The 14,443-nt window shown below is 33.6% G+C and overlaps 2 protein-coding genes across 4 annotated transcripts in view; both read left to right on the top strand.

Annotated features, from left to right (window-relative positions):
- The window catches only part of LOC119645097 (uncharacterized protein DDB_G0283357), a 678,949-nt gene extending 668,373 nt beyond the window's left edge, over nucleotides 1-10,576 (top strand). Inside the window, exon 5 of the mRNA XM_038045002.1 lies at nucleotides 4,880-10,576. Within this exon, the coding sequence (XP_037900930.1) occupies nucleotides 4,880-4,890 (11 nt within the window). The 3' untranslated portion in view covers nucleotides 4,891-10,576. The remainder of the gene's footprint in view (nucleotides 1-4,879) is intronic.
- LOC119645090 (teneurin-m) overlaps nucleotides 1-14,443 on the top strand; it is a 261,680-nt gene that overhangs the window by 20,605 nt on the left and 226,632 nt on the right. The window lies entirely within an intron of this gene.

Genomic DNA, 14,443 nt, shown 5'->3' with positions numbered 1-14,443 from the left:
ATAAAAAAATAAAAAAATAGGTGTTAGTGTAATTTAATGCCTCCAACAATATGACTTCAAACCAAAACAAAAAAAAGTATACCCGACGAACATAGGCTCTTTTGTGAAACTAAACGTAAGGCTTGGTCACGGTCTTTTTCAAACTTTCAACCATAAGGAAAAAGTGCGAAATTTTTCATGTATTCCTGTTTTTTTCTTTTTTTCTTCTTTTTTTTTTTACATACTTTGCTATCTTTATTTGAATTACATTAGACGCGTAAAGCACGCGAGGATTTTCTTACTCGCCTAGTTACTATAGCATCGTATTAACTGGCAAGCTGTTGGCGCCAATTGTTTAAAGTCTAAGTAATGAAATGTCCCTAATTTTGAAAGAGAATGGTAAGAAGATGGTTAACTATACTGTAATTTCCTTCTTGTTTAGGAATTGCCCAATTTTGATTGGTATCTATTCAGGTCTAGTCATCGCATTAGTTCTCATTAGCGGTCCTTTAAAGTTTTGCATTTAAAGAAGAGGAACAAAGGATTTTACTTAATATGGTGCAGTAACGTCAATTTCGATTAATTTGATTAGGTTAACTTAACGATGTGCTCCGCCTTGCGTCGAAACTCACTTAAGCCAAAAGGGGACGATTGCAGTTGTAATATATATATCTGGTAGTGCTTAAATGTGAAACAGGAGAACAAGCAACTATCCTACAGATAGTAAGAGACACTTTCAAGCCTATCTAAAGAAGCTCTATATCGTAGCTTGCCTTATCTTATCGTAAAAATAGGATGATAAGAAAGCGGTTTGAGAGATAGTCCGAGTTTGTCTGAACTGTTTCTCAGTTCTCTTAGTCTAAACATGTTCTTCTAGCATGCTCGCTGAAGACATTGTATCCTGCGATTGCTGCTCTTTCGAGATTCACACTAATCTATGGAGGCAAGGCATTAATTTATTTCTTTCCTATTATGAACTGAAAAACCAAGCTAATTGGGCACATATTACGTTCTTTAAGGGAAAGTAGTTGTATAAAGCAAAAGTGAACATTGGCCGATCTCTTTCTCAGGAAGCAGAATGCGGCCTGAGTCCATTTCATTGCACGACACAATTGAATCAAGCATCACCACCATCACATTCAAATGAGTTCGGCATTCCGGATGAGTTCAGTAGTTGTAAAGAAGCCGCGACTTTATTGTCGGCCCATAGCGAGGGTTCAGTGGTATCTGTTTGGACAAAATCGCGTGAAAAGGGCCGTAGTGTGAGTCTTAGATTGGCTTCGCTTTTACGTGCATATACATCTCTCCGTCTAACAATCGGTGGCTTACCACGCCCGGTGCGTTGAGTGTGCGCTCGTCTCCCACCAACTATAACGCCACCAGATATCTAGCGGATGATAATTTTACGCTTCCAAATAGAATCAACTGTCCTAACAAAACAACAGATTTTTATTGTTAATCATTTTATTCGATTGGACTTTTTGGACATCTGACTGGCAGTACCTGGTCAATAACCGTCGAAAATGCTCTTTAGTGTAGTTAGTGAACTGCCGGTGATGTCGCCTAGATTAAGATTTGAAATCGCTCTGACCGCTGCTTGATGACTACAAATGTCAATCATATGCCCAAAATTCCCTGATTACACACATTCAACTAAGGTGCCTAGCGTTGGCAATCGTTCTGCGATTTTCGTTACAATAGTTGTGCATCTTTGCTAAAGTATTATGGATAGAACCTCGATATATCCAACCGGGGTTTCTTTGGCGTACACAATACACATTTCTTGATATACGTTCGATTTTTTGTATGTCATCTCTTGTTAAAATTCTCGCTTGATTGTACAAAGCCTTATTGGTTTTATCATAGCGGGGGTTTCTTTATTTGTTTTATTTTACGCTGTAGTACTTCAACGCATACACTTTTCGTTCCACTTATTTATCGTGATTTTTCTAAGCATTCGTTGCTTTTGTTCCAAGATGAAAACCGTAGACTTCTGCGTTTTCTTTCTTTTTTTTTTTTCTTCTTTCTTTTCTATTTAACGGTCTGCCCTGTTCGCTCACTTAAATAATTGTTTAAATGTAATAAAAAACAAAAAAAAAAAAAAAAAAAAAACAAGAACTGAATTAATATGAATTTCCTGTAAGATAAGCTGAGCTCAGGGATTTCAAGAATTTCTAGCTAATCTGTAATAAATAAATGAAAAATAAAAAAAAAACGTACAAATAAGAAAAGCATTTAAAGGCGCCTCGCGTATCAGAAAAGAGTAAACCCAAGTGTTTACATCCTGTGTTCTTGTTATTTCTTCTCGATATCAAAGCGGTCGAAAGCAAATAAGGAATATGGAATTTCTAAATTGCCTAAAAGCCTAAATTATGATTGAAAGAAGCTTGCGCCCTCTGCTTGCTGCCAATGCAGCAGAATAATTCTAAATCGAATTTCGCCTTGATTTTACGTTGGCGCACTTCTCTCACCCTCTTGCAAAAACAAGAAAAAAAAAAAAACAAAACGGTAAAAAAATTGATGACCTCGTTTTCCATAAACCGCATATATACACCATATCCTCTATATATAAAGAGCCATTAAAATTTTCATTTCGATTCAGTTTTTTTATTTTTTTGGCAAATTTTTTTAGTTTTTAAAAAAAAAAAAAAACAAATAAAACTGTAACAAATCTCTTATATTTCCGTTAAAAAGGAACCAAAGAAAGAATGTAGTATGAACGCGTGCCGCACAAAGCAAAACAACAATAACAATAATAAAAACAAAATACTGGAAATACTGCATTTTTATTACCCCCGCCCATTAAAGTTGAAAATCATTTTGGCGCATTTTTGTTGTGTACTCGCATGTGTGTGCTAAAAGAAATACTTTTTCCATATTTCCGCGGTTTCCCGGTAACAAAAACAAAAACAAGCAAGCTTAAAAATGCTCTAAAAAAATGAAGAAAAAAAAGTAGAACATTAGTTTCGATTTTTCTTCTATCGTCTAGTTATTGTTTCGTTATTGTTGTTGTTATTGTTGTTGTTGTTGTTACTCTCGTTATCGTTACACTTTGTGTCTCCATATTTATTGAATGTATGCACAAGCATTTATAGCGTATATATAGATATATATATATATGTGTGTGTAAGTCTATGGATGAGTGTGAACGTGTTTGTATGTATTTCCTGTAATGATAACATTTTTGTTTGTGAAGAAGAAAATAATAAAAAATATTTCATTTTTTCTCTTAAAAAGAGTTTCTAATAATTTTGATTACAGCATACAAATCATATTCTTCGAGATCTTAATCGCTAGCTGAGCTCCACTTTCTTCTGCCTCTCGCAACGCTCGGCACACTAGCCTACCCTATTAAAAACGTAAGAGTATTGTGTGAGGTACGCATACAAAAGGCAAATTCTCAGGAATACTAAATTGTAGGGGTCAAGTCAAAGGTTTATTTATTCACTTGCACAGATACATTTACGTGTTTATTAAGCCAAGATTATTAAACCATAACTGCAAAGGTTACCTCGAAATCCCTGCAATCCATTCGTAAATTGCACCATCACAAGTTGATAGGGCACACAGTGAAAAGGTCTACTATCTCTAGCTATCCAATCGTTTAGACTGCTAAATATCTAGAGTCGAATTACTGTGGATCCATAGCGTCTATTCCGCTTTAATTTAAGAATATTTTGTTGTTAATTTAAGAAGAAACATTTACTGTTGCGTTTACTCATATCATTAAAGAAATTTGACTAAAACCTTTTAAATTTAAAACCAAAAGCAATAAAAACACGGCCCGCCATTAAATAGCCTAACCCCTCCGCTTAATACAGTTATTTATATAAGGTGTTTTACGGAAAGTGGGCAAAAAAGTGAGGCCATCGGAACCGTCTTTACTAGCGTTCGTCCTTTGCTCAAAATATGCAGATGAACCACTTTTTATCAAAATATGAGTAAAATTTCAACTTGTAAGTTGAACACAAAAACACAAAACTGATAGGCGGTAAGACGGACGGTGGTAAGCTCGACAAACGATTCTGAAATGATCGGTATAACTCAAGTCCCTCTGGATGTTCCATACATTCGCACGAACTTAATATACCTATATACCTATATATTTTATGGGATACCTTGAGTTTGTTTTGAGTGTAGACTTCCATCAACTATAGTGAACTACCATTTTTAATGCAACTTTTAGCAGACATAATGCATGCGTTACTTCATCCCGCTTATTGGTGAATATCATTAAAGGTCAGCTCACTGACAACTAAAATGTTATCAAATATTAAAATCGTTCACAGACTAAAGGAAAAGAAGGCCGGATGATTTCACAGTTAGTTATAGACTACGGCTATCCTTGGACGACGAATATATCAATAATAATGCTGGATATCGAAGTGTGACAGATTGCCTTAAACGCACCCATATACACACAAACACTTGCAGCCTTTTTTCCCCTTTTTTTTTGTTTTTTTTTTTTATTGGTCATATAATAAACACAATAATGTTTTTATGATTTTGTTTTAATTTTTTCTTTATTACCGAACTAATTAATTTATTCATTCATTAGTTTCTATTAATATAATAGCGTTTTTTTTTTCATTTTTTTTTTTTTTATTAATAAAGTATATATTATTAAAGCTTTAATTAAAAAGTTAACTCCGAAAACAGTTGACGTGCACATCGTATATCTCGTTTAAAGTAAAAATTATTATTCTTACCCGAAGCCTTCCAAAAGTTGAAATATAGGAAAAGAAGAGTTTTTTTGAATTTCCCTTTTAGTCACGATCGGGTAGACGTAAAAAACAGAAATTCCTTAAATAAAAAAAATTTTAATAAAAATCTAATGAATAATAGAAGTAAACACAAGTTTCACTTTAACTTTTATGCTTTCTCTTCTTTTTTCTTACAGGTATGTACTAAAGATGTTACACTTCTTGCATTTCAATTCACTCAGTCAAGGTAATTGGTATCGGAAAGAAAATTTAAGTAAATAAAAGCAAACAAAGCGAAAGACCAGAAGCGAAAGAATCAAAATTTTTCGGCAAAAAATATTAATCGGTTAACAAGTATGAAAATTCGTTACGTATACCTTATAGCAAATGTTCGTTCCCTATTATCGCCAATAGAAGAGAACCCAACAACAAAAAAAGGATTTATTGATTTTCTTCGGCGATCGGGTCCATTCTCTCACTGGACTTTCAGATAACTTTAGAGGAAAATAATATAAACCAATATATGCCATAGTTATGCAAGTAATGGGCTTATTGCAAATTGGTCGAGTTCACTCTGCTGCACTTAGTTGGGTGTACAGCTTAGTTTTTTACCTCAGTTTTTGAGCAATAGACGATAAAATGGCAAATATATCTATACACGTTAATGCGTACACCTGCCTGCGTAAAGCTTAACGCTACATGGTATTGTGAATTCATCACTGCGCAAGTCCCAGTTAGCGTCACAGCCATTGATCTGGCTATGGATGGTCATCCCTAACATATTGGCTTTGTGCTCAAACCGAATCTTTGCACTTTTTGGATCAAACACCACTGGCTCAATAACTTCATAGTCAGACATATTGTGCCTCTTCTATATCCTTCTGTTATACTTAATCGTAGCTACCTACGCAAAGCGCCGCACCCAAATGTCGGAGGCCTCCAGAGATCGGTACCCGTAGAGTATTTCTGTTAAGAACCCAAGGGGAAATATCGATAGAATAAACGTTCAACGCGAAATTCCATGGAAATGGAATCATAAGAAAACAAGAAAACCTTTGTCGCCAGAAAATGCGACATAACAGGGTCGCAGGGAGGCAGACAGACGGGTGGACAGACGAACGGACGAGTACACAAATAAAAATGCAACAATGGCTGATTCGAGTTAGGATTAGAATTAGCCGATCAGCGATCGGGTCTTAGAAACGACAAGAACAGTTTGTTGCATACTCATACCACAGGTATGTTTGTAAATATCCGCCCAAGTCACTTTTATTATTGAAATTTGTCAGGGCTAATTGAAAGCGAAAAAGTTAAAAGTGAAAAAACTTGAGAGTAGGAATCGTATGCGTAGAAATATGCGCACAATTACTAAAGTAACCAGTGCATCTACACAGCCCCTGAACGTTCATCCTGGTTTCATAATAGAAATAAATTTATTACAATAAATGAAAATTTGTCAGATTCAGAATCATTTAAAAAACACCAAAACTTTCTTGCATGCTTCATACAATATATACACTCTCTATACAAGACTCCTTGTATGTTGCCAAGATATGTCGTCAGTTGCGTTTGCATTCGCAATTTTGGTTTAATCGCAAGAGATCTTTTGTGCGGGTACGACCAGTCGAGAGCACAGATTTGCGAAGTGAGTGTAAATGCCACAAGTGTAAATACACGGCATTTATAAATTTTGTATGTAGAATTTTCCGATCTTGGAAGGTTCAACCATTGGGGGCAAAGAACCTCATTTCATGGATTCTGATAAGGATATGTAAATGCGAGATATCATGAATTTTGACATTAATCGACAGCTGAAAACAACTTTAATTCGGCAAAGACCGAATATATCAGATACATTTTATGTACGATTGGCTTATATTGACTTTATGTCGGGTCAGAGGTCTTCGTTTAACTCAATTCATCTAAGCAAATGAAAATTTTGAATTAGCTGAACTCTGTTGTATAAGCAAAGTCATCATTTTACACTACCGTTCAGTTAATTGAATATTACTTAAAAGAAAAATTACTTTGTTTATGTAACTGCAGTTATTTTTTAAACATATTTTATGAGCGAGCAATCCTGAAAAAGAAAATCTTTCGAATCGATTTTGTTAAATCTGCTGACGATGAAATATCTTCCGAAATTTTTTTGCACATTTTCTCTTCATGTTTTCAAAAATGATTCCATACATTGAAGATTTTTCCCTCTTCCAAATCCCTTTATGGGAATTAATAATAGTTTTAAGAATGAAGGTAACCCCGTTAAGATTTATTTAGAATGTAAAGAAGATTGGTATGCTTGCACGATGTGGCCAGACCTGAAATTAATTAATAAAAGTTATACAATAAAAAATCGTGTCTCCTACTAAATAATAAATTCCGGTCCGTTACATTTGTGTTACGGAATATTTTTGTTATTTTGAGTATTTGTTGCGTCACTATTTTGACAAATAACGATTTAACGTCTTCGTCTAATTCTTTATATAGTTTCATGATGAAATATATTAATGATGTCCACTGTATCCAAAGGCATATTTTTTATAGGAGTTTTTGGGCGAGAAGAACTCACGTGATTTAAATTTATCAAAATGAATTTTCTTATCAAAGATCATTTTATTTCTTACCTATTTGTGTCATAATGCATTAAAAACTAAGATTTCCATATAAAGGCTTCCTTTCAAGAGAGTCTTTGGATGGGATTCAAAATATCTGCAGCCAATGAGGTTTCATTCATAAATAATATAAATTAGAGCTTTTTGTCATGCGAAAGGTTTTATGGATCGAGGAGATTCCAGAAATTAGTATATCCGATCGAATTGCTTTTCCGCAGGATTAGTAAACTCTCGAGCTAAATCGGATACGTATACAAAATTTTTTCAAAATATTTTAGAAATTGTAATCTGTAGATTGAACACAAAAGCAAATGAAGAGACATTAAATAAACGGACGAATAGACAAGCTTGAGTTGGTTCAGAAAGTGATTCTGAATAAATCGTGTAAATCTTCTTTCGATTTTTGTACAGAAGTTGACAAATCAAGTGCACATAGAACCGCCTAGTTGAAGTCCAATAAATGTAAACAATGCTTATATATTTTGCACTTAATTGATGGGTGTATAAAAAGAAATTCCAATCTCCCATTACTTTATTATACACTTGTATATAACCTAGTGTCCTGACGGGCACTTTCTTCTATCCAGTGACGCCCATACAATGTTGGATGGACAATATTTAAATATTATTCAAGGCTATCTTTTTGTTAACCATACCTCGATACAGATAAGAAATAACAGGACTTCGAGAGTGGAATCCGACATTCTAAGGCGATAAGTTAGATTGTAATTGTTTAAATAGCAAAAAGTTAATTATATAAAAGAAAGATTAAAAAATTAATTATATAAAAGAAGATGAAACTCGATTTTACTTCGAACGCCTCAAATAAAGTCAAATAATAGTAACTTTGGGGAAACATTTATTTTCCACTGTTTAGTTCATTAAAATAAAAATTTAATTATAGAAGATATTTTATATAATTTATTTTATTATTATTTATTTAAATTTTAAGCGTAAAGCAAAGTCAAAAACGAACAAGAGACATATTAGAGTCGTCTTCATCGTTTTGTTGCTACAAACTTTTTCAAACAATTTGTCAAAAAAACTTTACTGCTGATGACACATTCTAAGCTGTACTTAGTGCGAGTGTGGTCTGAAATTTTTGTCACGTCTTCTTTGAGCAGAAAAAAAGAAAAACGAAATCTATCTTAGAGAGTAACAAGAACATAAAGACGTGATGTGTAGAAATCACTAAGAAAACGTGAAAGGGAAAATTCCTCAAGTAAGTGAGCAAGTAATTCATAGCTACACTTGGACGAAAAATCTTGGGAAAACATTACAAAATAATACAAAAATGTGAAAAAGAAAAAAAAAAGAAAAAAAACCAAAATAAATCTAAAGTAAGAAAAAACCCAACAGGAGTGAGAGAAGAATGTATCGGAGCATAAAACATTTATGACAAACATTTATATATTGCAGCAAAGACCTATATTATACTTACTGCTTGGCTGTACGTATAAGATCAATTAAAAAAGTATTGAGCCTATCAGATATTGTAACTCATCCAAAAGCATTTCATTTTCTCGTTTTATTTTTATAAAAATCGGTGCTTAGCACTGACTAACTGACCAACTAAGGTTATGTCTATTGTTAGGCTCAATATTTGTTAGAAAATTTAACATAATATACGTAAGTGCTTGTATTGCTGGTTTATTAAGAATCTAATGTGTGCGACGGCACAATTCTAACGACCGTATATCAGTACCAATGTAACAGAGATTGGCACATGTTCTTGGCAATTCGCACGCGTTTAAACATAACAAAACACTTTTTCTGCTTCGCCCCGTCTGAAATATGAAAAATAAATAAGTGGGTTTGGGGGCCGCTAAGGCTGTCTGTACGTTTGTCATTCTTTTTTTTTTTTTTTCTTCTTCTTCTTCTTCTTCTTCTTCTTTCTTACATAATGAATGCAGCTCTATATTTTATGTGCCACTATTTTATAGTGTTTTTAACAGCTTCGCCAAAAAAAAAAAAGCAACAACGACACCAAGACTATTATGATAATACTCCAGCTAGATTTGGCACGTAATAAACTTGGAACTAAACTAAATGTCTAAACATAACTTAGGATATTTTATTGTTATTGTTTTACCCCAATAACGGCTATTATTAATACCAATACCGTGCCTGTGCCGTGTTTGTGAACGCTTGTGTGCTTGTGTGCGTTTTGGTTTTTTGGTCTCCTTCTCGCCATTCGACGATTCTAGTTAAGTATTACTTCTTAGTCGAAGACTTTTTTTTCAACTAAACAAAAGTTTTTTTGTTGTGTTGTTTTGCTTGTTCGTTTAATACCCAAGAAATTGTAATATTTATGTAATATTGATTTTTCTCTTTCTCTTCCTTGAGTTCAGTGTAACATTTTCGGTTTTTCTACCATACGACGAAGCACTTCTGGTCGCTGCGATAGAGGGTCAATGAAATTTGGTTCATGTCTTTTAAGAAACTTTTTTATTTTGTTTTATTTTAGGCGATTAACTTGTTATTCCATACAAAGTAAATATTTTCACGGTTTTTATTAAAAGTTTTTTTTTTTTTTTTTTATTATTTCTTAAAGACTTTTATTTCGTCTACTAAGACTAGACATAACTTTAGCAATAAACCAATTAAGTATTTCGAGACACGTTCAACTTTGAAAATTGCACTTGGCATTCCAGGTGTAAACACAGTATGTAGAAATTTTTCGTTATTTTTTGAGATTAATTTTGCTTTTGAATAATTTTCGGGCCTTTTGCATCGATTCTTCAATTCGATAAACAACGTATAGGTTATTTTATATAAATTTTTCCGACCTTGAGAATAGGGAAAGACGAAATCAACGCCCCATTTATTAAAAATATAAAAAGAAAAAATTCAAATTCCACAGATGTAAGTATTCCATCAACAACAAACCAGTCATTTATAAAAAAAAAAAAATGGACAAATAAGTAAATTTGAATCGAGTCGAAATTTTACACTGATTGAAAATGCTTGTGAGGGGCCATTAAGCGCTGCCTATAAGTGTTGCAAATGGAATAACAAAATTATTACGCGCACATAGAGCGATTGTTGTTGTTGGTGTGACGAAATTTAAAACTAATAAAATAAAGACTCTTTTAATAGCCTGTTTTCATAGCTGTTACGCTAGCCGTTGATTGTTAATCAACCATTCTTAACACGTACTCATTTGGTTACTGATTTAATCAAGTGAATCACTTCGCCGTTTACTAATAAAACTGAAGAATAAAAAACGAAAAGACAGCGAAAAAGAAAATAGAGAAAAAATTAAATTATTAGTAAGGCTCTTAATGGGAAATTAATGTAAATTTATTATTATTATTATTATTATTATTATTATTATCATTGTTATTGTCGAGGAATAATTTATTCTAACTTAAAATTTTTTTAATTAAACTTGAATTTATGAATAAATTCGCAACGAGAAACGATTACATTTCAAACACGAACAAATCTATTCAGCTTCGGTCTGACACCTTAAGTCAACGACTATCGATCAAATTAACTCAATGATGAAGGGAAGCTTGAAACAAAACTCTTGATGAGGAAACTTCACGTAGCACTTAGAGATAAGAATTATCGTATACAGCCTTCTGTCCGCACCTATTGGGTAATTGGGTTTACGCAAGAGTGCATGAATTCTACCGTAACACGTTCGCGGGTGTCAATGTCATTCATATTGTAACGGCAATTATTCATTCAATTTCATTCCTACATCACTCTGGACTTTTTTTAATTACGTCGCTTGTTTAACTGATTCTTTAGGTTTTTCCATATTAATTTATATATATAAATTCTCTGTGTATTTGTAAATTTACTTGAAGCGGCTTGAAGCGAGCGAGAGAGAGAGAGAGAGAGAGAGAAAAGATTCTCTCATTGTCCCTTTTACTCATGTTCTCTCTTATATGAATGCTATAGCATTCAAGTCATCCCAGCTGAAAAATTTAGACTTTATTGTCGTGAATGCTATAGCATTCGTGGCATTTGTCGATTAAAATACGATCTTCTAACTCCACTTAGCAAATGTATGTAGTCAGATTTTTAATGTTACAACTAATCTTAACATAAATTGACAGTCATTTTTTGCACCTCAATGAAACTGTTACTGCCCATGAAAGCGTTAGGCTAAGGCAAAACTAATTAAGGACAATATCTTTTGAAATGCCCAGCTTGAATACCTTCGAGGACCGATTATCCTTAACACGGCCGAATTTCTCTCTCTAAAAATTACTTTATTGATTCCTATTTTAAGGAGTACATTTTCAATACGTTTAATATATTTTGCCCCAAAAAAAAAAAAAAAAAAGAAAAAGAAAACATAAACAAAGGTAAACAAATTTAAATTGCTTTCCAAAGAACACACAAAAAAAAAAAACAAAACGCTTCAATCTTTTTTATCAAGTTTGCAATGTTCGCCTATTTCATTTCACAGTCAGTTAGTTCTTCTAACAAAAATTCTTCCAATAAACAACTGTAAATATTTCCAGGAAAGCATAGCAGCTACTAGATAAGCTAAGAGTTTCTGCCCTTAGGCTTAAACCGCTAAAATTGCCATAATTTCCATAGAATTTTTCCAGCACATTTCCAAAGTATTTTTCAAATGCCATAAAATCCACGCACGGCCACACGGAAAGGTGTGTATAAATATTCCACACTCAACTACACAGGCAAACTAGCGCATCAAGAAAACGTCGATAGAGAGCATAAAAGTAATATACGCGATGCGGAGAACAAAAAAAATAAAAAAGAAGAAAAATTATGAACATTTTAACATTTTACAGGTGTATGTGCAACGAAACACATGTAATTTTGTGTGTGTGTGTGTGTGTGTGTGTGTGTGTGTTTGTGGCATTTTACTGAACAGAACCACTTATAAAACTCAATTCAATTCAAACACTTTCAATTTCATCGTATATATTTTATAACCGCAAAAAGGTGATGGAAACCAATAACATAACCCCTTTGAGGTATAAAAGACAGTTAGTTGAAAAGGTGTGAGAGAGAAAGAGAAAGAAAGGAAACAAAGAAAAAAAGAAAACTGAAAGTAGAGCAAGTGTACACAACCATATATGCACACACGCACACACACACACACACACACACACGTATGCTCACATATATGTATAAATTTATAAATTGAAAACCAACCTGTACTAGCAACAACAACAACAGCAACAACAGCAACAACAACAAGCAATAGCAGACATACAAAATTTAATCTATGGCTTGAGAAAAAAAAAAAAAAAAAATACAATTCTGATGGCTTTAGTTGTGGTAGCATAAAATACATAATTGAAAATTATATGAAAAGAAATGATGAAAATAATACGGGCAAGGGGTAGGCAAGTAACGGAAAAGGGAAGAAAAAATTTGTTAAATATGTGAAAGAAAAAATACCATTTAGAAATTGTTGAGATGCTTACTCAACACTCTTGCTTTTATAAACTCATTCACACAAATATCCAACAAACTCGACTGCACACTATAATACCGAACGAAGATGAGAAAAATTGTTAAATAAGCATAAGGTAAAGCTGGCAGCGTACTAGTGCTGCTTGTTGGCTTAGAAAAAGGAAGAAAAGACGCCTCGATTGTCTGTTTGTATGATATTTTAATAACACCGAGGAATTGTAGAATTAAGGAAATGGCAGGAAGGGGCGCATCATCTACCTTAGTAGGAAAAACGAAAGCTTGCGCCTTTTCAAGAAAGAACATTTACTAACACATACTATCACTATCACCGTTACCAACACCATCTAATGCAAAGATAAAATTCCACTTGAACGCCACGGTTGTTGGTGTTTATATCGCATTACTGAAACATTGTAAAAGCTTTGTAGATTTCAGGTAATCAAAGTTAGATTTTGAAATACGAAAAGAAAACTCGGAAAATTAGGGAAAAAATATGGATTTTTTTTTTTTCCTTTTTTAATAATTCAATAACTAAAAGTGTACGACAATACATATTAAACTTATGCATACAAGTGTATTGGATTGGTATATATGCATTGGAGTTTTCAGTCCGATTTTTATAATGAGTCGCAAATGCAAATGCTGCTTCCAATCGATTGAAATCTGCGTGACATCTATGATAGTAGCGATTGGTTGATTAAAGCACGGTCACGTCTCACAAACTTGACGTTTCCCGGCACTTGTTTTGGTCTTCAAACACAAGCAGATTTCGCGTATATCGCGCTTCTCAATGAATATTCTTTTAAAATGTTGCTACTAAAGTTGTCTTTGCTATGAGAATTGTCGACAGGCAGAAACCTTTGGACGTAGGACATAGGACATAGGATATCTCTCAGAATTTTGTGGCGCGATGCTAATTGGAAAAGCAGCACAAGATAATTAACATAAGCTTGACTTTGCTTCTTCTTTTTTTTTTTTTTTTTTCTTCGCAAACTTTTGAATAAAGTGCGTAAAACTCTGTCATATAACCCGTTGTAGTTATGAAAATTGCAACTGGGAAATGGGGCCTGATCAGCGTACACTACTGAGTTCAGAATTCACTCAACATTCTTTGTCGTCTTTGCTCATTCCTGAATTTTGTGAATTTACAAATAACAAGACAACAAGTTATTAATACGAGCTTAGTACGTGGCCGGTTAGAAATCGCATGTGATATTTCTCTTATTAATCGGGCACCGATACTATCTCACTTATACTTAGCAGAAAGGGGCAAAGGCACAATACCGCTTGCAATGAATGAAAATCTTTCCATATCACTAACTCATTCGATTTATTTACTATCTCTAGCTAAACTCTGGAACGTGCTACGTCTCTCTCTTTGTGACTTGTGCATTCCCATATAAAGCACAGTTAATTACTGCGCATTGGAATCCCACCAGGTGGAGGGACTTTAAATTGCTCGGTGTTATGTTTTCGCGACCAACTATTAACCATTTCATATAATTCGAATTGGAAGAATTCCGATAATTCCGAAGCTATTGAAACCAAGTCGTAGCCATATGAGTTTATTATATCGGAAAAGGAAAGAATGTCGTGCAAAGTTATGGAATGGCATACGTGTCGCATACGGAGAGAATGAATGTAATCAATATTGTAGTTTTCGTTGTAGTGAACGGTGCGATTCGATTGGGAAAATATAGGCATCTCATCCTCGCATTAAAATTGAGAAGTTCACCTAAAACC

Source organism: Glossina fuscipes, unplaced genomic scaffold, assembly GCF_014805625.2.
Source record: "Glossina fuscipes isolate IAEA_lab_2018 unplaced genomic scaffold, Yale_Gfus_2 1, whole genome shotgun sequence".
Lineage (NCBI taxonomy): Eukaryota > Metazoa > Arthropoda > Insecta > Diptera > Glossinidae > Glossina > Glossina fuscipes.
This window is presented reverse-complemented; position numbering and strand designations above follow the sequence as displayed.